This window comes from Corvus hawaiiensis, chromosome Z (genome assembly GCF_020740725.1).
Source record: "Corvus hawaiiensis isolate bCorHaw1 chromosome Z, bCorHaw1.pri.cur, whole genome shotgun sequence".
NCBI lineage: Eukaryota > Metazoa > Chordata > Aves > Passeriformes > Corvidae > Corvus > Corvus hawaiiensis.
In genome coordinates, this window is record NC_063255.1 from 46,774,695 (window position 1) to 46,799,706 (window position 25,012).

General features: G+C 41.0%; 1 protein-coding gene across 3 annotated transcripts in view; it reads left to right on the plus strand.

Annotated features, from left to right (window-relative positions):
* LOC125319800 overlaps positions 1-25,012 on the plus strand; it is a 56,751-nt gene that overhangs the window by 9,043 nt on the left and 22,696 nt on the right. Inside the window, exons 1-2 of one of the 3 annotated variants that reach the window (XR_007200895.1) lie at positions 12,695-14,345; positions 15,663-17,395. The exons of 1 other annotated variant lie outside the window; for it this stretch is intronic. Coding sequence is in view for 1 of the 2 variants with exons in the window: in XM_048291376.1 (XP_048147333.1) it covers positions 15,663-16,488 (826 nt within the window). In the remaining variant the exon portion in view is untranslated. Of the gene's footprint in view, positions 1-12,694; positions 14,346-15,662; positions 17,396-25,012 lie in introns of those variants that run through there. One more of the 3 variants, XM_048291376.1, reaches the window with a different exon arrangement.

The following is a 25,012-nucleotide window of genomic DNA, read 5'->3' on the forward strand; positions in this document are numbered from 1 at the left end:
TAGGTGGAGGAAACCAAACAGAAAACTGCGGAAGGAACAAAGATGAACACAAAATTTGCTTGTGTTATTGGGTGGTAGTCAGTACAATCTGTGTTCTCTTTGCTGCAGACAGTTTTCCAAGTCTCAGTGTGCTTATTACGCCAACCAAGGCTCTCAGGCATTGTTTCATGCATATTTTCTGCACTTGCTATGTATTTGTAGTGGTCGTTATTTTCTGTGAGCTCATTTGATGATGGATCTGAGGCATTTATGTTTGTTTTTCTCCTATGTATCCAGAACTGTGAAAATTTAGTTATTAATTAAATTCTTAATAAAAAAAGGCAACAGTCAGGCTATTCAAAATACTGACATGAGGTTGCTGATAAGCTGCAGTTTTTTATTCTCTTGACTTCAGTAAGTATTTGTAAATGGCTTGAATAGTTCTCTCCGGGATAGGTCTATGGCTGAATAAAACTGCTCTAACATCTTGGGCAGTCATCTTGAACAAAGTGTCCTGGGATTTGGGCACGGAGAAGCGAAGTGCTTCAGCACTGGTCACAGTATTAATTGCTGATGTGGCTGGGTTTTTTTAATAAATAGCAAATAAATAAATTTTGAATAATATAGTTGAAATTATAATTTGTTAAGTCAAATAATTTGTGATGTATTTGTAGACTGAGGTAGCCTGATACCTCAGATGCTAAGGCAAATCTGTGAGGCTCAGCTTATCAAGTGTTGCATTCTAATGTAAAAGTTTAGTAAAAATCTGTTTGCTTGAGTGACATATGATGCTTTTTTACTTGTGAGGCTTACATACGGGTTAAAATATGGAGGTTTTTGCTACTGAACATTTTTGCACATAAAATGAAAAATAACTGTGGTAAATACACAGTAATATGATTTGTGTCTCCACATATCTGGACTTAGGCTGCTGTTTGGTAATTTTTCACAATGGCACTTCAGTTATACCTGGCAAACTACATTAATCAGGACATAAAACTGTAACAGAAACAAGGAGATGCTGACAGTGGTAGGAAGCATTATATCTCATGAGGTGAAGTTTTTGTTAGTCTCCTGAACAGGGAGAATACATTGTTGTAGCCTGTTCTTAATGGCTTGAATGACATTGATAGGCACTAAATAATAGAGAAGAGAGAGTAGTTCTTTCATGCAGGAACTACAGGAAGATATTTCTGGCGTTAGAGTGAAAAGAAGGACAGGTGTACCTAGAAACTGTCTGAATTTTTTTAGCTATTGTAACTATGGTGGAGCAGTTTTCCTGAATAAATGGGGTTTTCAGAGATTTTTGACAATTCCTCTGGATGCTTTCTTATCACAGTGTGATTCAACATCTTCTGGTCTGAGCTGAAATGAAGCCAAATTGTTGACGTTCTGCATGCTAGGTTTGACAAGTAGTAGTATCTTCCAGATCTGAAAGGCAGTTAACTACCAGCTTAATGACAGGACTGTAGTTCAGATACTATCTCAGAAGTTTCTACTGTGCTTACAAATGGGGCTTACAAATGGCAGAGCAGGGGAACGAGTCTGACCATTGACTAATTTCATCTCTGCTGCTGGAAGAATGGCTTGCTCTTTCTGTCAATCACTTCAGAAAATAATGAGAAAAAAGAACAAAATGAAATTGGTCTTTCCCTCTGACAGAGGAATCAGCAGCCCCCTGTGATTGTTAGAATGGAGGGTCTTGAATAAATACTCCTAGCTGGAGGGTCTAAGGAAGTGAGAATCTGCAATGAGAAATTCTTTGTATATGAGGTAAGTGTTCCAGTCTGTACTACAGTGGGCAGTGAGCAGGGAGTGACATCATGATCTCACAAGACTAACAGCTGGTTGTGAATTCTTTTTATATAAGCTTAACTGTTCACTGAACACTTCCAGAATGTTAGGTGTTGACAGCTTCTTGGACATTATAGTCCAAAACAAATGCAGGTTTTTTGCAAGGCTGTGACATAATACATCAGATAACACACTAATGGGTATTTGGAATGCACTGATATCTGGTGTAGAGAAGGGCCTCTAAGAAAATAAGCTCTGAAACACACGTTTTTTAAGAGCTAGAATGAGTACAGCTCTGCAATTAAATATTTCAAGGCTTTGCAACAGCAGTGGTAGCTCCAAGGAGAGCTCAGTTTTTCTAACTAGACAGAATCTTTGACATAATGATCAATCTCAGAACTTACCTGAGTTCAGGAGATTTCAAGATGTCTGCCTTAGGACTGTGCTGATACTATTCCTGCTGCAATTTTTTAACTATCTCTCAAACAGCTTGTGGTGTTGAAAGGCAGCATGATGGTCAGAAAGCCTCACATGGACCAATAATGACTATTTTTTTCCCCTTCACTTTTCGCCGTTCATTAGGTTTTGCCACACCAACAGGTATTATCTATTTACTCCCTCAGCAGAAGCAATGAATATTGGTAGCTGTTGGAAGAGGCATGAGACCGGGCTGGATTTTGGAAGCTACATCTCATGTTTCAAAACATATGTGAGTCTCTGGGCATTTTTACTTGGTATCCAGACTTTATTCTTCTGTTTGGTTTCATCTTCCACACCTGATGGACCAGAGAGAAAAGCTTTGTTTTGAACTGGCATTAAAATGCCATAAAAGATTAACTACTGAAAAACCATTGTCCATTGTTTACCAAAGTGTTATATTGCTGACATTATAAGCATTGTTGAATAAAATATTTTCCAAAATATGGTCTTTAGTAAATGTTTGTAAGCATCAGTGCATTCTCTTTATGATGATCTGTAAAACCTAATGACAAGGGGGTTTTTTTTGAGGGGAAAAAAAAGATTATCACACAGAAAATCGAATCTATGGGTACTTCATAGCAGGGATAGATTGATTTAAGGAAAAGATCCAGTTCTTCTAAAATGTATGTTACTGATGGTAGCCACAAGCTTTTATTAACACAAACTGTCTAATATACTCCGGGGACTGGCAATTTTGAAGATGTTAGTTACCTAAGAAACAGAGATAAAACTAAAAACATTCAGTGTGCTTTGCCTTACCTGTTGTGTGCCGTCTTCTCACTTCTGATGCCAGTTCTTATTCTTATCCAACCCTGACTTTGAGTAATGTATTACAACATTAAATACTTTCAGGATCATGGATCAAAAGTGTCATAGTTATTGCAAAATGTTTTTAAGTCAAGTTTCAGTTTATGAATGTATTTGAGCAAATTATTTGGTGTAGTGAGACCTTCCAAGGGTAATTAATGCTCCATGCTGGAGTTCTTTCTTATCTTGGCTGTAGTACGTAAGGTCAGATTTTTTATACCACAGAAATTAATTAAAGTGATCTTGCCTGGTTTCCTGATGAAACATTACATTTAATGTTAACAGCTAGAGTCATGGAAAAGAGGAAAAGGTAGCTGATGCAAATTCTTAGGGTCACCAATGTAGTTGGAACAGCTTATATGCAGAAACTGTCCCAATAGGTAGTAATTACTCTGTACTTAGGGAAAAGGTGGAAGAAACACCTGGAAGCTGTAGCAGTTGCAAAAAGTTCACATGTGGCAATATCTGTGTGAAAGAGAGTTTGTCATGTGTCCCTAATACCACTGGACTGTGCTTGCAGTGACAAGCAGCAGTGACAAGCAGCATTTGCTTCTGTTTCACTCGAATATTCAATCCCTGCTATATATGTCATCTGAACTTTTGTGCTGGGAGTGCCCTCAATCTGAGATGAATTTTTACACAGATATGTTTTAAGTGCCTTCATGTGTCCTCTTATTTACCTCCTTCAGTTCTGTGTCAGTAGCACTGTCTAAGCCCATTTCTTTTTCTCATCTGGAGACACCTGTACTGTTATTTGAGTAGTGGAGTCATTTTTGTTTTGACAGAAAGTCAGCAGGAGAGAGCGACTTTAGTTAGTATGCTCCATCTGTAATTCCTGCTTGTACTCCTAACTCCTGTCCTGGGCCTACTTGGTCCACAGTAGCTCACACTGCCGCACATTTTTTGCTCAGGAAGGTCTAAACAGCCAAGTTCATAAAGGAAGAAGCTTAAAAATCAAACACCCTTTCCTTAAACTCAGTATCAGAAAACTACCAAGGCTTGGATCCTCACAGCATGCCACACATAATCCCATTCTGACATCACTTCCTGATGTCCATCCATTTCATTCGTCATGTGTAGTTTCACTGCAATGCCACACAGCAATGTTAAATTATAAAATTAGTAAGTTATTTGAATGAGAAGGCTTCTTGCATAATGTACAGGTGTAAGAATGATACAGTCATGTAAGAAGTGTTTTGCGTAACACAGGTGATGTTACATTTCCAGAGCCTAATTGCATGTTCCATCAGTACTGCAGGGAGAACAGGGGCATAGTTACAAGACTCTTTGACATGTTGTCTTCTGCAATGTTGATATGTCATGTCATGCTCTTGGTGTCTCACTCACTGTCAGATATTTTGAGACTGTCAGAATTCCTATGTAACTAATATGACATTGCTTATAGCTTTTGTGTGACAGTGGAAAAGTAGGGAATGTTTTCATCATGTGTGTTGTGTGGCCTAAGAGGAAGTCCAGCTAAAATTTCCGTCCAGCCAGATCTCCCTACCATCTGCTGAGCAGGGTGACAAGAGCAGAGAATTACTATTTGAGAGAATATTTTTGCTTGAATAGCGAAAGTATAAAATAGAATTTCTGTACAGTGATGCAAACTTAACAATGCTTAATTTGTATTTTCGTAAATTAAACAGAGAGAAGCAAGGTAAAACACCAGAGATTTCTGATGTGTTTACAGCCCTTATGAGTTTATCTAACATGAAGTAAACAGGAAAGGATAGGTCTTTGGTACTTCAGTTGAAAGAAAAATGTAAAAACTTCAGGCTGTTCAATAAGCTGTATCCCATGCCTGTGTCCTGTTTTTTTATTGAACTATTTCAAAACTATGGTGTCCTTTTCAGGAATGAGACTCTCAGCTGTAAAAGTTAAGAGGCATGCACTGGTTATTCATTAGCACCAAGACTCAGCCAAGGAAATTTCCTTGTTAGTATGTGCCATGAACTGAAATTAATGGGCAACACCACAGTTTCAAATAAAGTTCAAAGAAGTATTTTGTTGGGGTTTTTTGTTTGTTTGTTTTTCTAATTTGAACTTCATTTGCACTATAATAATCAATTATCTAACTTTTACTTAATGGAAAAATTCTTCGTCTTTTTTATTCTTGAAGCTGTCCTGTAAGACAACAGGTACTGAAGTGAGTCAAAAGGTTCCTTCTGTTCTTTTGGGATGGATTGATACACCCTTGAAATATGTGCAATGTCACATGTCTTTTGGGACCTTCAACACTTTACTAAGAGCTACAAGAGCAAGACTGAGCAACAAAGTAATCCCATTTATAATTTCTTTTGGCAAGTGTCCAGAAGCAAAGAGGCAACTCATAGCTCAAAGCTTACACAGAACACAACTCACAGCTCAAAGACTACACAGAACACGGGAATACAGGGGGAACATAGAGTCTGTGTTTCTGCTGGGAAAAAAAATCAAACCAGCAAAGACTTTCTTCAGTTTTGATGCTAATTTTCTGAGGGTAGCTATGTCCCTCCCTGCAGCTGATGTTAGAGATGCTGAAATATAAGAAAGCAAAGATAAAATTCACCCTTAAAAACAAGTCAGCTACTCCATTGTCTGACCTTCATGTCATCCATTATTGTGCTTTGTCCAGTCTTACATTGATTAAGCAATTTCCTTTTTTCTTTGTTAAGATGAACATCCTTGCTGTGACTGATACTTGTTATGGTAGTTGGAAGATATGAGTATAAACCAGGGCACCATTATGCTGTGCTAGGAATGTGCACTTCACGAGTGAATGAGCTTCAGCTTCAAATATGCTTATAAGCAAATCTGGTTTTTCTTAGTAAGGATCAGTATTTCACACTAAAGTATTTACTTAGTAGGACCTTTTTGGAAGAGAGAAACATTTTTGATGTTACAGACCTCTTTGTGTTGATGACTCAGCTCCCAATGATTCATAGTCTACACTCACATTTCACTTAGTTTTCACATCCTGAGGTTCTCAGTCTTGAGATGACACTTACATGGCTGGAAGATTTATCACAATGCAGGACAAAGACAAGCCCATTTGTTTTTCCCTTCGGCCTGCCAAAATCCACTCCCTCCTGCTCAGTACTTAGCTATGTGAAACTTGGTGATAAGAAGCTCCACCTCTGATTTTGTGACCCGTTCTGCATAATTCTATTATTGTCACTTAAATGAACAGATAGAGGAAAGAACCCACACAGAAGAGCCTGCAGTTTAGGTCGAATATGATCAAAAAAGGTAGCAAGAAATGGAAATTGGAGGAATGATTACTAGTGAAAGGTAATAGGCACCTTGCTTACTAGTATGCATATATTAAGCCCACTGGTATCATTAACAGAACACTTTTTGCAGATGCACATTATGTCTCACAAATTCATGCTGAATGCTGTTGCAGTCCATGGGCAATCTGACAGGAAACTGGTAGGGAGTTAGCAGGACTGGCTAATCTTGGAAATGTACCCAGCAAGGAGATGTTTTGATTTTGAGGAGGCATTGTCTAAATCAGGAAAAGAAGGGAGTTTTAGAAAATGTGGCAGACAAAACAGAGAAACAAAAGTAATCAGTAAATCTGAAATCCCCATCTACGAAATCCCCATCTATGATATTAAAACTTGCATGATACGTTTGAAACACCTGTTAACAAAAAGAAATGTCCAGAAAGTCAGAATGCTACAGAGTGTATCACAGGAATCAGTATAAGGGACTCTAAGTCTGATAGGGCTTTTTCTGTCACTGTAGCAGAGTTAAATCTCTAGCAGTCAATAATCTTCAGTTGAACAGCTCTTGAATGTAGCAGTATGATAAAGCTTACTTTGTGGCAGGTCTCTTTCATGGAGAAATGTCATTATTTGACCTCCACTCACAAAGGGTCCACTGCTTGTTGACAGCATGACTTTCCAGTACAACGTGTAAAAGCAGACCAAAGAGCAGTTTGCACAGAGTGTTGGCACACTGTGTTTCACAGCTGTGCAGTCTGTGTGTCATCAGCATGCCCGGAGTAGTCAGTTAAGTTCTGTCATGGATTGTACATATATACCATGACTTTGGCTTGCAGAGTGCTCGCACAGTCCCTGTTCTCTAAAAGACTATAAAGAGTACCTATAAGGATGAAGGATTATGCAAGTCACGATGGAAAACAGATAACTGGATTTGGTCTTAGCCCCTTCTTCATGGAATCATTTCCTTCACTGCTGTAAAAGGACAAAGTTGGAAGGGAAGAGGGCAGTACTCAGCTTCCCTGCTAAGATTGGGCTGTGAGGGACATTTTTCTTGTGGCAGCACATGCACTGTACAGCCTCAGACCTCTTTAGGGACAATGCTGCTAGTCAGCCATCAGTCGGCCTTCTCCTGTTGGTGAGTGTGATGAGGTTTTCATGTAGTAGAATGTCCCACTGAGCCAAGACAGCTGGAGGTTAATGGCCTGAAAAATTCAGAACATGAAATTTGCTCAGTGTCTTAACACCTGCAAGGATTGTCATCCCAGCTGCTGCTGCTAGTGAGCAATACACAAAAGGAGGCTCAGCATGGCTGGTTGTGAGGACACACATGCATGCAGCTGTATGGGGCAGCTGGTTTTTTTCATGTGACTAAATTCTGGGAATGTCTTAGAAACTTACTAAGCCTTACTATTACTAACTTTAAATCATGCTGTGTGCTATTAATGTTGTGTAGCACACAATATTATTTAAAGATGGTGAAGATTATTTCATAACTAATTCATACCTAGTATGAAAGCCAGGAAAGGTATTATTCCAGGATTTTCCTTTCTAGGAAACTTTGGGGACATTGATTATTCCTTTATGATTATATTTAATAAAATGTTATTAGATATTATATTAGTTATCATACCTCCTCATAGAGTTGCAGCACATGCACTATGCAGCCTCAGATCTGGTTAGGGGTAATGTTGCTGTCCTGTAGGGGCTTGTCCTGTGTGTGAGGGTGCTGAGGTTTTGGGATAGTATGGTCCCACTGAGCCAAGTCAGTGTCTGTTTGATATACATTGCATTAAGGGCAAAATAATTTGTGAAGTCTCATTGATACCTAAACCTATAAAAAATGCACTTGACAGCATTTCTTTCTGGTTTTCCTATGGGGTTCTCTCACTGAATGTCACAAATATCTTTTGCAGTTCTAAGTCTGAGAAGGTAGCTTTTGTGCATGCAAGTTTAATGCTATGAGAAAAAAACTTCTGTCGTAGGTTTGCAGGCATCCAGAAGTATGCCCTTTTGCCCTCACAATACATGAGGTTGTAATGGAGTAGCATTTACCACCAACCAGGGTGGCTTATATGGGTGCCAATGCAAACCTAGACTTCATTATTCCTGTGTTCTCAACATGCAGTGAAGCCACCCTGACCTTGTAAGGGAATTGCTTTGATGACATATGCCCAGATGATCCAACAGAATATTACCTTCCACCTGCAAGAAAGGTATAAAACCAGATGCTCCTTCCAGTCAAACCTTAGAAAAATCATCCCAGATTGTAAGTATGCTTGATGAGGTTGACGGATCATTTGAGCATCCAAGAACAGACATCTTGGTATCACTCCTACCCTGTGGTCACAATCACCTGATGTTTCTTGTCTAGCTGTGGCCACTGTCTAGCACTTCAGATAATGGCTAAACCCCACCCCACAGCCTCCCTCCCACCCCCACATAATACATATGCAGCTGAGTGTGTTGTTCTCAGAAAAACAAAATCATTCTAGGTTTTGGGGGGTATGACTGCATGAACTTTGCAGAGCAACAAATTCTATGGGTATGCTTAAAGTGTCTTCCCTGACAGCTCTCTCTAGAGACCTTAGGAAGAGATGATGGAGACAGTATGAAGATATTTGGGAATGTACATTTTCTCAGCAATATTTAAGACTGATAACAGTGCTTATAAAAGTGCTTTTTCTTGTGTGGTTTCCACAGTTGTACAGAATAGACACCTGTGTCAAGGGACCAACAGTACAAGAAGATCCACTGGCTGGAAGTCAAAACTAGTTTAATTCAAGCTTGAAGTAAGGCATGAATTTTTAACAATAAAGCCAATTAATAACTGGAAATCACACTTTCTCAGAGATTCTTCATCTCCAGAATTGGAGGTTTGTTGAAAAGCAGTGCAGAAATGCTCAAGCAGGAGGTACAGGCTTGATGCAGAAATTGCTGAGTATGCTTCTCTGACCTTACAGGAATTCAGTTTCTGTCCTGTCTGTCATCTGAAGCTCTGTGCCAAGTAATTAAACAAAACACTTCATCAGTATCACATAGCTGCCCTTGAAGTTATTACCCTCAGATCAAATACTAGCAAACCCAAACAAATAAAACCAATACTTGCAGGTTCACACACATTCTGGCTAATGCTGATGCTTTCTGACATCTGAGACAGGGAACTACTGTCATGTTTGGAGGGGTAAACTGCACAAAAACTGGGACACACTGCAGGAGTCAGGTGGTGAGATGAGTCAGTCTAGGAAGCCAAACAAGAATAAAACCATTCACTTACTTATTTGATAGGGCTGGTTTTATGTCAGCTTAACTCTGTGGTCAAGCTGGTCAAACAAGCACCAATAGTGTTGGAAGAGGAGCAGCAAGCACAGAAGAATGGAGAGAGAAGTAGGGCAGCTGGATAATCTAACCACTGTCTTCAGCAGTAGCTACAATTATAGTTAATGTGTACCGTACCCTAACCCTGAGAGCTGTTTTTTTAAGCAGACAGGGTAGCCACTTGAATCCACTTCCTATTTTCTTGTGGCAAAGATGAGTAAGAACTGATGTTATTTTTATTAGTATTTATTTTTTGTATTGTGTTGGTGCCCATGGGCCATCCTGTGCGACTATCCATTAACTGGGAATTATTCCCCCCACCCCACATATTTGATTTCCTTATAATAGATGTAATGGCTAGTGAATTCCATCCCCTAATTCTGGCAAGATGGAACATATGTAAGGCTTGTCAAATGACATGGCATTCAGACACTAAAATGATGGGGCAAAGTGTAAACACATAAAAAATTAGGGAGAACAGATTTGTTTCTGGAATTATCTGTGTCTCAGATTGGAAAAAATGGTTGGTCCTTAACCAGGATAATTTCTTAAGCCCCCAGACAGCTGCATGGCAGTGAGTAAGAATGTGGGAAGGCCAGAGTGACAAGCAGCAGGCCAGGAAAAGCAGGGAGGGAGGAGCTTCTCAGGCAAACTTCATCATTGAAGTAAAGGCATCACTGAGTCATTCCCCCCTTTTTTTGTGATGAAAAAATGCCAGAAGATACTTAATTTTAGGACACAGTATCCAAGTACTACCAGAATTTAAGTGACTATAATGATAATAATGCATCAAAACTAAATACAATGCCTTAAACACTGCAGCTATACAAAGATGGGCTTGATGCCTGTGTGCTTTCCGAGTGTGCAGTACTGTCAGTTGTCATCTTGTTTTCCTAACTTTCCACTATTCTACCAGTTGTACTATCTTGTTTTCTTACAGAAAAAAATGTCATCATTTTAGTAGTTAGGAAGGAGCACATCTCAGCTGTTTTACTTCTTGGTTCACAGACTGCCTCTTTCCTTTCGGTATCTCTGTTATATGTATTTCCCATAGCAGTCTTTCTGTTTTCAGTATGTATCAGCTCTGATCATTCAGTTTTGGACCCATTCCTCTATCTGAATAAAATATCTGTTCTTAGACATGTCTGAAAATGTGGTGTAAACTGCTAAACAGACTACATAAGTTTTCCTCACACCTTTTAAAGAATTGAATCTTTGAGTCAGAACACTTTTTGTCACCATATAGGGTTATGCAATAGTGTTGCAAGATCTGTAGGGTTATTTCACACATAAGGGCTGGTTTTTTTTCTGGTTGTGAAGGGAATTGAGAGGTGGCTTTAAAAGACACTGACATTGGTAACAATATCAGCTAATGCAGACTTCAGTTCCAGGACTTAATGCACAGTTTGCTTCAACCCTGTGAAGGTATGGAATTCATCAGTTTGATTTGTATAATCCTATTGAGCACTGTTGTACAGCACCCTTCGAAGAGAATACTTCTGATTTGTTCCTTTTTTTTTAAGGGATATGAAGTTAACTTCTTCAGTGGGTATATATCAAAGCTCCCAGACCGGTACATGGCGTGATTGTCACAGTCCTAGCTGGACACCCACCCTAAGGGTACATCCCAACTTTTCCCTTGTGCCAGCTATGATATCTCTTCAACCCTGTTCTGAGGTAGGAGATTTGCAGCCCCAGCAGTGGGGACACAAGTGGCTTGAGACACCTCCCTGGCAGGGGCAAAAAGCCACCGTCACCCTGAGCTGGGGGGGCAAACCTCTGCCAGGACTGACTCACAGAGGCCTGGTCTTTCCACACTGTCACAAGAGGAGATGCAGGTGCTTTGTGAGGTATCTGGTCCTGCGCATCCCCCTCTCCCAGACTTTTCCGTTCTAAGACCATTCCTTGGTGACAAGTTGTGTCAGGGACTGAAATCGTGTCTAAGGCCCTGCCATGTTTGGGCCACTGCTGTGCACGTTGACCAGATAATGAAGAACATACAGTGCAGAAAGCCTTATTGTTTAACTGGTGGGAACTTGACCCTTAAGAGAAACAACGTATTGGTCAATCAATGGGACATTAACCTGGGAAAGAGGAACAATACACAATGGAGCTGGTGTTAGCATGGAGGTGGTATCGTGAGCCATTGTGGCCTCATCTTACGTGCTGGCCACGTGTGCGATGACATCGTAACTGGAAAAATTCCACTCTGGAGGAGGAGATATAAGGCCTGGTTCTGGGGTGAAGGGAGGAGAAGGATAAAATGAGTGCCATTTCAGTCCAAGGGATGCCCTCATTGTGCCCTGCCTACCTGCCCCTCCCGCCTGAGCACCATGCTCCATTTGCTTCCCCTGCTCAGCAGCTTTTCAAGAATCATGGGGTCAGTATGATTTGCTACAGCAACTAATACAATAAATTTGCTTTGCAATCACAATTGCGTTTCAGATTTTTTGCACATGGGCATCCTGTAGAACCCATAACATTATTGGCAAAGAGGATGGGATGCCCAGAGTGCAAAAACTGACACTGTTTTGAGTGTGTGTGAGTGAAAAACTAAGTCAGGTTTGAATGTGAGTAAGAGAGAAACTGATATAAACACGGACAGGGCTTCACTAGTGGGGTGTGTGGTTGCACCAAGAGCATGGGCACATAAGTGCACCAAGAGATGCTGTTCCTTGTGTGTGAGATAAGAACAGAGCCTGATCAGTGGGGTGTAGCTGCATCAGGAGAGGCTGTTCTGTGATCAGCTGGTTGCGTGGTTGCACCAAGAGAGCGAAATGCGTAGTTTCACTGCTGTTCTCTGTGTATGTGTGGGAGAAAGGAGCAAGGCTTAGTCAGCGAAGCATGGAGCTGCACCAAGAGCGTGAAGCACGTAGCTGCCCTGAGAGATGCTGTTCCATGTGTGTGTGTTGCATATGGGAGGTCAAGATTTAGTCCAGGTACCCAGTAATGTTTGGGAGCTTAGTAGTGTTTCTCTGTGTCTGAAGTGTGATTGCTGTCATACACTTAATGTGGCATGGTGTGGATATTGTAAACACAGCTCAAATGCTGTGAAGATTTAGTTAGAAAAAACTCTTTAGTCCTTTGTGTTTGTGATGTTGGTGGCATGGTGTGGATATTGTAAACACAGCTCAAATGCTGTGAAGATTTAGTTAGAAAAAACTCTTTAGTCCTTTGTGTTTGTGATGTTGCTGGATGATACCCGTACAACAGAGTGTTCATCCTTGCTATTTCTGCTGCTGTGAGCACGTCTCAGTGCATTGGTAGAGATATTCCATAAGAAGGAACCTCGGGCTGTGGTCCACCAGCAGAGTGACCAGAGTGGATGCAGGAACCATGGAGCACATTGTGGGACAAGCTAGAAACTTGTGAAAGTATTGGGCCCAAACCGTGGGAAGCTAAAGACCCCATGGAGGTGTTGAAATATTGGGGAGAGTTTGTGCAAACTCCTCAGACATACTCTAAAGAGCAGCTTATTCATACTGAACACATGGTAGGATATCTATTATTTGCATACAAACTTGCAGTTGGAAAGAATACAGATTTTGAAAAACAGTTAGTCAAACAAGACAAGGACATGTTGCAGAAGCAGGCATTTGTGGTTGCTGCTGCCGCACTGCAATCTGAAATCTCAGTAAGTTAGGCCTGTAAGTAAGGTTAAGTTGTAAACTATAAGTTAAATTAGGTATAAGTTAAATGTTGTTCCTTTGTTAAATTTTTAGGTTTAAGGTAAAAGTTAAGTTAGAGTACTCTTGAGTGCCGCTAAACTTTTAGGCCATATTCCTCTTATTCCTTGCCTCACTGTCCTTTTGTCACACATACACAGAGGTAGTTCCTGGCTTGTTTCTGTTTTGTTTGCCTGGCTTTTATTTGGCTTTGTTGTTGCTTGTTTTTTCCTTGGTGTGCTTTAACTGTAGTAGAGTGAATCTTGCCAATGAACTTTGTTGTGCTGTCACTTAATATTAGATCTGATTTTGCTGATACCCTTGCTGATGATTTTTTTAGGTGATCTCAAACTCTTGGTCGTAACTTTGGATGCAAGAGATTTGGAGAAACTTTTGGTGCTAAGCCCTTTTCTTTTTTTAAATAGAATGCATTTAGAACTAATGCATAGGATACTAATTTGCTAGCCTTAGCTAGTCAGGGATGTGGTATTAAATACCCCACAGAAAATAATTAACCAGGGTCTGAGCGTCCATGGTACACCTTGTAAGATTGTATACAGCAAATGAAGAAGGAAGGGATGAAAGCAGCAATTTTTACTGGGGACGCTGATCCTCTGATGTGAAATCCGCGTCTGTTACTGTGAGAAATAGACTGATTAAGACTACTCCCCCAGCATATGAAAATGTAATAATGACCCTTTTAATTAATGAAACAGGAAATCCTCTGGATGAGATAATTGAAAAAATACAGCAGCTAAGTAAGCTTGGGGAGTGGAACCCCCAGAGAAGTGCTGGGAATCAAGAAAACCTACCTATTAGGCTTTTCACACAAGGAAGTAGCTACATGCCAGGGTTAAAATTCCAAGAGGAGATGCAGAAATCCAAGCAACTGTTAATGACATATTACAAGCAGGTATTTTATATTTTCACCCCTGCTTTAGTAGCAAGTGACTTCGTAGTGTTAAATTCTGTACACCCACAGCACAGAGTGGCCTTACAAGTTGCTATTTTTATGTGTTTTTCCAATTAAAGTGTAACATGTAACTTGTGTTTCATTCTTCTAGAGTGGAGAGTTCATTCCATGAATCTTAAGGTATGTGCTGCAAGTTCTGGGGTATTACAAAAAAGAAAGTCAGTTTATTTGCAATAATGTTGGAGAACTACACTAAGCAGAACCTACAGAGTACAGGCTGGTCCGTGCTATCTTCTGGGAAGAGCTGCTAGTGAGATATCCACAGAGCTGCCCTCATGCTTTGATGTAAACAGAGCTAGCTAATTTGCTTCAGAGGAAAACTGGAGGGCAAGGTAGCCAGGTAACCTCTACCTGGGAGATTGTCAAGGAGCTAAGCACAATGTGAGCTTGTTCACTGAGGTCCTGGTGGGACCTCAGTTCATCGGCTGAAAGATATGTCATGCTGTGCTATTGCAGAATACAAAGCAGAATACCCAGCTCCTACAGCAGTTTTCTAGAGTTGTTAGTGCTTCCAATGTAAATCACCAGGTTTCACCACGTCTGAAAATGATGAGCTTTACTGTTTTCCTAGCCTTGATCATAAGCCTATCTGCAAAGAAAATAAGGCATAGAGCAGCACAAGAAACTTAAGAAACATTTTTCATAGTTTGATGTAACATTTTAATAATACTACTTTATTTATAATCACCACTTGAAGTAATTTTCATACTTTTTCTATTTTTGTGATTTGTAACATTATCCTGAGCTACTTTCACAATTAATTTGAAACAAAACTCAGTTTATATTTTCCACCATTGTTGAATAAAACTGTTGTTTTAGAAGTTATCTTTCTTCTCCTTCTCAGTGTACGCCAATGTTGAAACAACACTCCCTTATTGTCCCTACTGACTGTATTTTGCTTATCATTGTATTTGGCGTATATGGGCTGGATGCCTTCGGATAAAACTAAAATCCTCCTAATCAAAAGCCTCTTTGTATAGGGGGAGGATGAAAAAACCCGAACAGTTTTCAAATGCATATTAGTTTGTTTTTACATTAATTTTACCTTTGTTTCAGAGGAGTTATTCTATAGTTGCACTGTTTTAAACAGTGGGAAAATTAAGAGCCATTCACTTTAAGCATTTGGAACACCAGTCCTTCTATTAGTATATTCCCTAGTAAAACTATTGAATCAATTTTCTTCTGAATTATGCCCTCCCTATCAATTCAAAGTCCTGCATAGTTCTACTTTTCAAGTGCCAAGGTATGGCATCAATCCTCTATGGAACCTGGTCCTATGGTTACTGAGGTGATAGCAGCAGAAACAAATCAGACAGTTACAATCACTATTCCAGGGGAATGACACTGGCACCAAATACCTGCTCAACACATAGGTCAGTGGGAGTAACAGGTGGGAGTGGGAGGAGGCGGGAAGGTAACTGTTCCTCTGTTTAACAGGGTACCTCAGACTCATACTCACCTGGAACAGAACGTCTGGGTGACCCTGGCTAAGGCAACCAGAGAAGAAACCTTATGCCTTAGCCCTGCTCTGCCCCAGAACCCATTCACAACATGTTTGATCAGCGTCCCTCTCACTGCCTGTGAGCTGCAACAGCTGTGTAACAGTACCCCTGCATCTGCGGCCTGTCCGGCTACTGGAGTGTGGCAACAACTGTCTCACCTCGGGACATTTTCTCACCCTGCTTTATCCCCACAGGAGCTGCAGATTTTAGGCACCTTGAATGCAGATAGTTGTACTAACTTTAAATTTATTAGCACGAGGAATAGTCCTATAGCTTGGTGGGTTAATGCCACGATACCATGGTATCAAAATGCTTCACACTGGTGTAATTCAACCACAGCCCAACTAACCCTGAGTTTTACTACACATATGCAACTCTCACAAGGTATCTTCTTAATCTGTGGGGACCAAGCATGGGCTGGAGTGCCAATGGAAATTAAAGGTGGTCCATGTACCTTGGGAAAACTAACACTCTCCAAATATAACTGTTGCAGTATGGATCCAACAAAACCGAACTCACCACCAACATACTCGGAGCCACACATGCTTCTACTCCTGACTGCAGAGATACTGTTGAGTTCTGGAACACTCAAGACAATCACTGTCTTTTTATTGGCTCCTGGGGTTGCTAGTGCTAAAACACTCACGAGCCTGAATAAACTTGGCTGTTGGTTAGCAAAGTTTAGCAATGCTACTGACATAGCTATATATGATTTGTTAGTTGATGCAGACAGTATTAGACACGCTACACTACAAAATTGAGCAGCAATTGATTTTTTGCTTTTAGCAGATGGACATGGATGCAAAAATACTGACAGATTATGTTGTATGAACTTAAGTGGTAATTCTAGCTCTGTCCATGCACAGATACAGAAATTACGGACACTTGCTCAGCACCTTGTAGAAGAAGACACCAGTTGGAATCCATTTGCTGGATGGACATGGGGTTGGAATTGGTTAAAAAAGGGATAAGTATTACTTTGTGCCTTAAGTATTGGGATTCTATGTATTCTTTGTTGTATTCCTTGTTTAGTATCATTAATGCGATCTTTAATAGATGGCATGTTGCATCGTACTGTTGTTTGTATGATGGAATATTGACGAGTTCCAACCGCGGACCATGTGGTGACATGTGTCAGGGACTGAAATCGTGTCTAAGGCCCTGCCATGTTTGGGCCACTGCTGTGCACGTTGACCAGATAATGAAGAACATACAGTGCAGAAAACCTTACTGTTTAACTGGTGGGAACTTGACCCTTAAGAGAAACAACGTATTGGTCAATCAATGGGACATTAACCTGGGAAAGAGGAACAATACACAATGGAGCTGGTGTTAGCATGGAGGTGGTATCGTGAGCCATTGTGGCCTCATCTTACGTGCTGGCCACGTGTGCGATGACATCGTAACTGGAAAAATTCCACTCTGGAGGAGGAGATATAAGGCCTGGTTCTGGGGTGAAGGGAGGAGAAGGACAAAATGAGTGCCATTTCAGTCCAAGAGATGCCCTCATTGTGCCCTGCCTACCTGCCCCTCCCGCCTGAGCACCATGCTCCATTTGCTTCCCCTGCTCAGCAGCTTTTCAAGAATCATGGGGTCAGTATGATTTGCTACAGCAACTAATACAATAAATTTGCTTTGCAATCACAATTGCGTTTCAGATTTTTTGCACATGGGCATCCTCCAGAATCCGTAACGGAAGTTTCTCCTCACCCATGACTACAGGGACTGTGTGGGGCACCCCAGGGGAGAAATGATGGACAGCGAGGAGAAGGGGAATCTCACCTGGCCAGAAAACCCACTCTTGACCCATCTTCTCAAACAAAGCAAAGCAACGCTCTTACTTCTCTCCACCACTGAATCTCCTCCATGAGTCCTTGCTTTTCTTCAGTATCTGCTACTTCTTTCTTTGTTCCTAGAAAATCTTAGATCTAGACTTAAGAAGCTCATTCACATGTTTTTAAAGCATTTGCAGAGAGGAAAGGACAGCAGCTACACCTTTTTCATGTCCCGTCAGTCTCCCATGATGGAGCTGGCTTGGGATGCTTGGCTGTGGAGGGTAAACCTGACCACAAGTGCTGCCATTAAAGGCAGCTGAGAGGACAGGCTGCACCTGTAGCTGCCAAGTGTTGCTGTGAGGCTGGAAAGTCAATCAGTTAAAGAGGCACCTCAGTCCCAAAAATCCACCCACCAACACACAAGCAGGAAACAGATGGCAGTTCATGGCTGGGAGAGTGTTTGGAGATGCAAGGATGAGTTTCTCAGGGATCCCCATAGCTCTGGGCTCTTCCCATCTGCTCTGCCTTCAGCAGAACCACCAAAGGGCCAAGGGGCTTGTGGCAAATTTTCCTACCACACTGCATACCTGGGCAGCTGTTCCTGAGTGCAAGGACCCTTTTTCTCTGCTTCCCCGCTGTCCTGCAGATGCTAGAGACTGGAAAAAAACCTTCTGAGACTATGTGATGATAACATGGATTTTATATTTCCATACTGAGGTGGACAAAAGTACTTGCAGAGAAGAGGTGTCCTATGAGTGTGGACAGGCCTGAAACCATCCAGCCTTCCCCACAGGCTCAGGTGGCCTTAGCAGACAGAGCTGTGGCATGAGCTCTGCACAGAACTATGGCAGCACAGCCAGCCATTACTCCACAGAGAAGGCTTTCTACCCCCTGCTCTGCTGGTCTTGTAGCAGTCAGAATAGCAAGAATAATGGAGTTATCTATGCGGCTATTAGGAAGCTCAGGGTTTGAATTGCCATGTTTCTGATGAAAGGTCTGATGTAATTTCTCAGCTTTGAAGGGCTGGAACACAGGGGAATGGAAACAAGGTCAAAGGTCAGATCTGTGAGGAACTCAGGAGCCCCTCCTGCCAGAACCATCCCATCCAACTCTTGCCATGGACAGGAAGAGCAGTCTCCAGTAGGATCAGCTGGAAGGTGCTGGCCACAAATACCTCACATGCCCCTGAAATCTCTCACTGCTCTCCCCATGTCATCCTTCATTTGGGCAGGGAACAGAGCCCTCCACAGCTGGGGCAGGGATTGCAGCTCCCTGCCCAGGGTCTTTCCTCCTTCCTGCCAGTTCCCGCTGCCCTTATTCACCAGGGCAGGTGACCTGGAGCTTTTCTTGCAGCCCTCTCATGTGCTGCATGGTGAGCCCTAGGAATACACAGCCTTTCATGGCCCCAGAAGGACACATGGGGGACAGTTGAAGTGCTGCCAGAGTGAGCCATGTCCCCGCTTTCCCCCAAGACGTGCTTCTCTTCCTACCTCACTGTGCTGGCCTAAAAGACTGAGGAGGCCTAGCTTGAGGGAAAACATGATTCCTGAGGAGCACAGGTTCCAGCCGTTGGCTGCTTACTTGTTTCAGACTGGAGACACCCTTCTTCCCTAAAAATCTAGCATGGGAGCATAAGCTTCCACATTTGCCATGCTCTGAGTAAGCATGATGTTAATGTTTGCCATGCTGGACAGTCTTTTATGTTTGTTTGTCTTTTGACAGGGTCTTTTATTATAAATAGTTTTACGATTAGATCTCAGCCAATGCTCTGCTCAGTACCTTGGTAGTTTGTACACAAATATTCATAGGCTGTTCTGTGTGCCAGGAAGTGAAACATATTAATCACAGATCAGCACAACCTGCTCCTTATAATTTCGGCCTTTGTGTGCAGGAGAAGATCTCTTCTCTGTTGGTCTTTCTTTCGCTCTTGAATACTTCTCTTACATGAAGTATTTCAAGGCCTGCAGGACAGGGCAGCACATCAGAGGTAGAAGAGGACAGCTCTACTTGTTGACATTACATTGACAGTGTTAGATAGACCAAGGCCTTTCTTTCACTGGGGAAAATAGCCTTTAGGCTAATGAACTAAAAAAATAATTTACCTGAAAAAGCCTGCTTTGGGCCTTCTCATGAAGTCCCTACTTGGTCGTCAGACCTACTTTCCAGGGTGGCTAGCAGAGATATTTCAGATGCAGTTCTAGTTGTCTAATAAAATTATGAAACTTCCCTTTCTTATGCTGCATTCTTGGTATTTGTTTTTTTACTAAATCCATGGATTTATCTAAAACTGATTGGGATGCACCTTGGAAAACATTAGGGTTTTCAACCAAAGAGCAAGAAAAAACCCTTTTTGTTCAGTAATAAAAGCCAAAGTCATCTGTCATATCCTGCTAAACTCTGTTCTTGCTGTGATGAAGATAAAATACGCACACTGTAGTTTTTCAAGGTGAGTATGGAAATTGAGCTTCAGAGCTATTTGTAGATAGGCAGTTCCTGCTAAGGAGCAATACGCTGCACTTCCAGTACTCAGTGAATGCTCCGTAATGTGTTCTCTACCGTAGAATGGCCCACCTAGCCTGTTTCCTGGGCTGTAAGGACACATCACTCTTGCATCTCAGTTAACAGGCTCTTTTGCCAGTATCTGCTTCTCCAGTAACAATCCAGGCAGTCCGGCAGTAGAAACCTCTTGCAGGACTCCAATCAGTGTGCCAATGGGGGCTGGTAAATTCAGTCTGTGTTCATCATTGACATTCAGAACACACTGATCAAGGTGTGATCCTAGACTAAGTGACTTGATAACTTCCCTTTAATTGCTTGAAGTCATACTCCTGGGACTCTACCTGGAACGTTGATGTCCAGGTTTTAACAACTCAACAGCGGTACCAACAAGTCGGAGAGAATCCAGAGGAGGTGCACTGAGATGGGTGAAGGAGCTGAAGCACATGACATACATGGAAAGCCTAAGGGACACGGATTTGTTCTACTGCAGAGTAGAAAGCTCAGATCCAGAGGTGCACAGTGGAGAGGTGAGAGACAGGCATTATTCACAAGTTACAGAAAGGGAAATTTCAGTTGAATATAAGAAAAATTTTCACTATGAGTGTGGTTTGACTGGCCCAGGTGCTCAGACAGGGTTTTCCATTTTTGGAGACTCAGCAAGATCCCAAGTAACTTCCTCTAGTTTCTTCTGCTTTGAGAAGGGGTTGGACCGAAAACCTATATGTTTTCACATTTTCACATTTAAGTTATTCTGTGACCTCATCTTAGACCTGAACTAAGTGCCATGCATGAGTGATAAGGCGGCTTACAGAGAGAGAGCAACTTTGCAATTATGTATGAAAAGCCCCCAGACACCTATAATATCCATAGTTTGTATTTGATCTCTAGCAGACAAACAACTTTTTAAAATAATTTTCCTGAAATCATGAAAGTCTCAATCTCTAACATATAGGTGTAACTACTGGGTAAATCAGGAAGGCAGTAATACATCCATAAAGACCTTTCACCATGGATGAAGGCAGAAATAATGATAAGTAATGCTTGGTCCCTATCTGTGATTTCCCTATTTGATTATTTTTCTTTTATATTCTTTTGTTTTCAGGTAGTGTGTCATTGTTCTCTATGACAGCAGGTGTAGATTGCTTAAGTGCATGTAAAATAATTTCAGTCTGCATGAAAGCTTCTCTCTAGCCTAAATCAATTCCATGTATACATTTTTCTTTCTATGCTTTGCATTAAAAAGCACCTGAAAGGTTATGGTAGAGATTAGATCCTAAGTATAAGCACATAATAGAAGGTATTGTCATATTGTTTAAACTAGCCTGAAATGGAATTTTTTTCTGAACTTATGTTCTTCAATAATCTTTAAAGTTCTGAACGGAGTACTGTGGTACCTCTTAAAAAAGTAATGCCTTACCTAAAGAAGAGCATCTTCAGGATAGGTAAATAGTGGCTGAAAAATGCTATAGGGGCACATTCAGGTGTGGTCCATTTTTCTCAATATAGGTATCACTTTAGCTGATGCTACATCCCATCAGACACCCATTTTAAATTTTTTTTCAAATTCTGCACTCTGAAAGCATAAACTAACTAATTTAAAACAAACTGAAAGGCAAAGCCCCATTAATACCCTTCTCTCATACTCTTACATATTCCACCTTAGCCTTCTCAACAAAATGGTTTGAAAGTACCTTGCCCCACTGATTACACATATTTATTTTCTGTTTTCATAATGTTTCCCCTCCACAGGTTTTTAAAAAATGAACAATTTTACATCCACAAACCTTCACAGTTAGGTAGTGTTAATATCCCCAGAGTATATATATAATTGTGGAGAAATTCAAGCAGACATGATAACGGAGCTTGTCTTTCAAAACTCAGTGACAAAGCTAAAAGATCACAGAATCATTAATGATGAAAAAGATCTCTAAGATAATTGATCCAGCTGTTAACCCAGCACCACCACGTTTACCACTACACCACTACAAGCACCACTTCCACATGTTCTTTTGAACACTTCCAAGGATGGTGATTCCACTACTTCCATGGGAAGTCTGTTTCAGTGACAACCCTTTTGGTGATGGAATTTTTTCTAATATCCAGCCTAACCCCCACCTGGCTCCACCCTTCCTCCAGGCAGTTGTAAAGAGTGACGAGGTCTCCCCTGAGTCTCCCCCAGGCTAAACAACCCCAGCTCCCTCAGCTGCTCCTCACACAACTTGTGTTCCAGAGCCTTCACCAGCTCTGTTGCCCTTCTCTGGACTCGCTCAATGATTTTCTTGTAGTGGGGAGCCCAGAACAGGACACAGAACTCATGGTGTGGCCTCACCAGTGCTGAATATAGGGAGAGAGTCACTTTGCTGGTGCTGTTGGCCACACTATTGCTGACACAGGCCAGGATGCCATTGGCCTTTGTGGCCACCTGGGCACATGCTGCCTCAGGTTCAGGCACTGTTGACCAGCAGGTTGACCTGTTGACCACAAGTCCTTTTCTCCCAGGCAGTTTTCCAGTCAATGTGCTCCAGCCTGCAGCACTCTGTGAGGTTGTGACCCAAGGGGACTTCACCTTGTTGAACCCCTTTGAACCAGCTTTGCCTCCCCACTTTAGAATGGAAATTTGCACTGAGTATAAGATTACTTTTCATGGGCTAAATGATACTTATGATTCACATGTCATTTCTCCAAGCAAGGGCTAACTCAATGAACACTCTTTACTTAAAACAGCCTGCTGAAGAGGATTTTCAGCTAGTGTCAGACTGCACCAACACTTAACAGAGACGCAAAGAATGAAATGGCTTTATTTTTTAAATTGTTCTTGTTAACAAATGATTCATCTCAAATACCATGGTACCACTGTTTCTTTGTTGATGCTCTTTCCCTCCAGCCCATGTGAGAAACAGAAGGCACAATTCCTTCCACTCAGACTGTACAGTTCATAGCACCTTTGAGAAGAAAGTTTTCTGCTCCTTCAAGCTTTGGATTTGCTCTTGTAACTTGAAGTGTCTTTCTGTTACTCTGTATCTCAGGTTTTTTCAGTCCTGCCTGTTAATTATAAATGAACACTGTGCCAACTACCATTTCATATAAGAACAAGTAGCAGCTAAGCTTATGTGCAGTTTGGATTTCTAAATGTATTTGCATAATAATAAGATATAAAGGTACTCCCATGCACAGTTATCAAACCTACCTTGATTTCATTGTAAGATAGTTATTTGATCTACTGAGATATTTTAGGAAATCCCCTTCTAAGGCTACCAAGCTCTGCCTGTCAGTCTTTGCTGCTTATGTTAGATGAAATGTTTTTGGTGTTTTACTTTGCACATAGTGATTGAGAAGATGTGCCATAAATAAGTACACGAACGGGAATAAGGCAGTTCTGTTCACTTGTCTTTTTCTCAAATTGACTTTTTTTTTTTTTTGGTGGAAAGGGAAAGAACGGGAAAGGCACTGACTTCATTAAGATCTATAGGTAGCTCTGAGCATAATGGCAGTTTCACTGTTGACTGCAGGACTGGTCTGCACTAAAGGGCTTCTTTGAGCTGAAGCCTGTACATTTAGATTTCATCAGCAAAAGTACTTTCTGGTGCAACTGGCTTGTAGTATTTTCATGCAAATGACATGGAGGATAAAACTGGATCTGAACTATAAGATCACTAGGCAGATTTGGTGTAGCAAACACATTGCAAAGAATAATAATCATCAATGACAGGAGTGAGCTGTGATTTCTTCCCACGTTGTGCAACATTTTTATGCAATATTCTTCCTCTTAGCATGTGATTTCTTCCCACATTTTGCACTGCTTATCTGCAACATTCTTCCTCTTAGCATGATGCTTTTTTTTCCGAGATTTTTCCACTAATACCATATATTACAAAACAAAGAGAAGCTACATTGATATATGGTCAAAGGTTCAATTTAAGGAGATTAAAAGCTCTGAATGGAACTAGACACACATTTGTTCTACTAAGAAAAAATGCAGACTTCATAATTTTTAAACCAAATCATCATTTTAGTGGTGTGACTCATGACTTCAATGGTAAAATGGGGCAATATATGCACAGATGTATTTAACTGCATGTCTTCATCTTTAAAGCCCAAAAGATAGATAATCTGCAGTATAGTGTATTTGGGGAAATTGCAGCTTGGAAATTGTCCCAGTTATAGGCTTTCTGCTTTCTGAATTTTGTGGCAGCTCATGTATACACACATTAGAGATTTTAATAGCAGCACAGCTCACATAATCATAAAGTTAGCTGGGGTCTGAAAAGAGACAGATCTTTTCAAACTGTTAAGTCTCATTCAACATGATTTCCAAAGAAGACAGGTGAGGAACTTGAAACGCCCAGACTATTGATATGCCAGTTATTGTTACTTGTCTAACTGAGCCTTTTTTTACTAATTTTCTACACAGACTGTGCTATGTGGCTTCTGCTGATGGTTTATGTCTGGTCAATTTGCCAACATAGACGTATATAGAGTTCCTTTTGAAAGCAGCTATGAGTTTGATTCAGGAAAGGTTGGTCAGGAATTAGCAACACCCAAAGGAACAAGAAGGCCAACATTTGAATAATTTGCATACATTCTCTCTTTAAGCCATAATTACGGGAGTGTTGTAAGTGCAGAAGGTGAGGCACAAAGAGATGAAAGATCCTACACAGGTGTGCGCCTGTGATTTGGACTTTGCAGCAAACTCTGCAGAAAGTTACAGCCTTTCTTAGGTCTTTTAGAAGATAGAAAATCTCAAGAAAAGCAGTAACTATGTGATTGTAAGTTTGAAATACTTGTAATAAGAATATTTACTGAAAACAAAGCAGAAGGTATTTACACATATAGTCTTTTAACCCAAGCACTTACGACACAAAAACTTCATACACCTAGGAAGAAAATAACAGAGTGGTAATTCATAAATGAAGAAAAAATTGAGGCTTGCTGTCACCATTCCTCAGCCTAAGATCATAGGTGCTCTTTATTACCTGCATAATAATACTGTAAGATTCATCACAACACACTG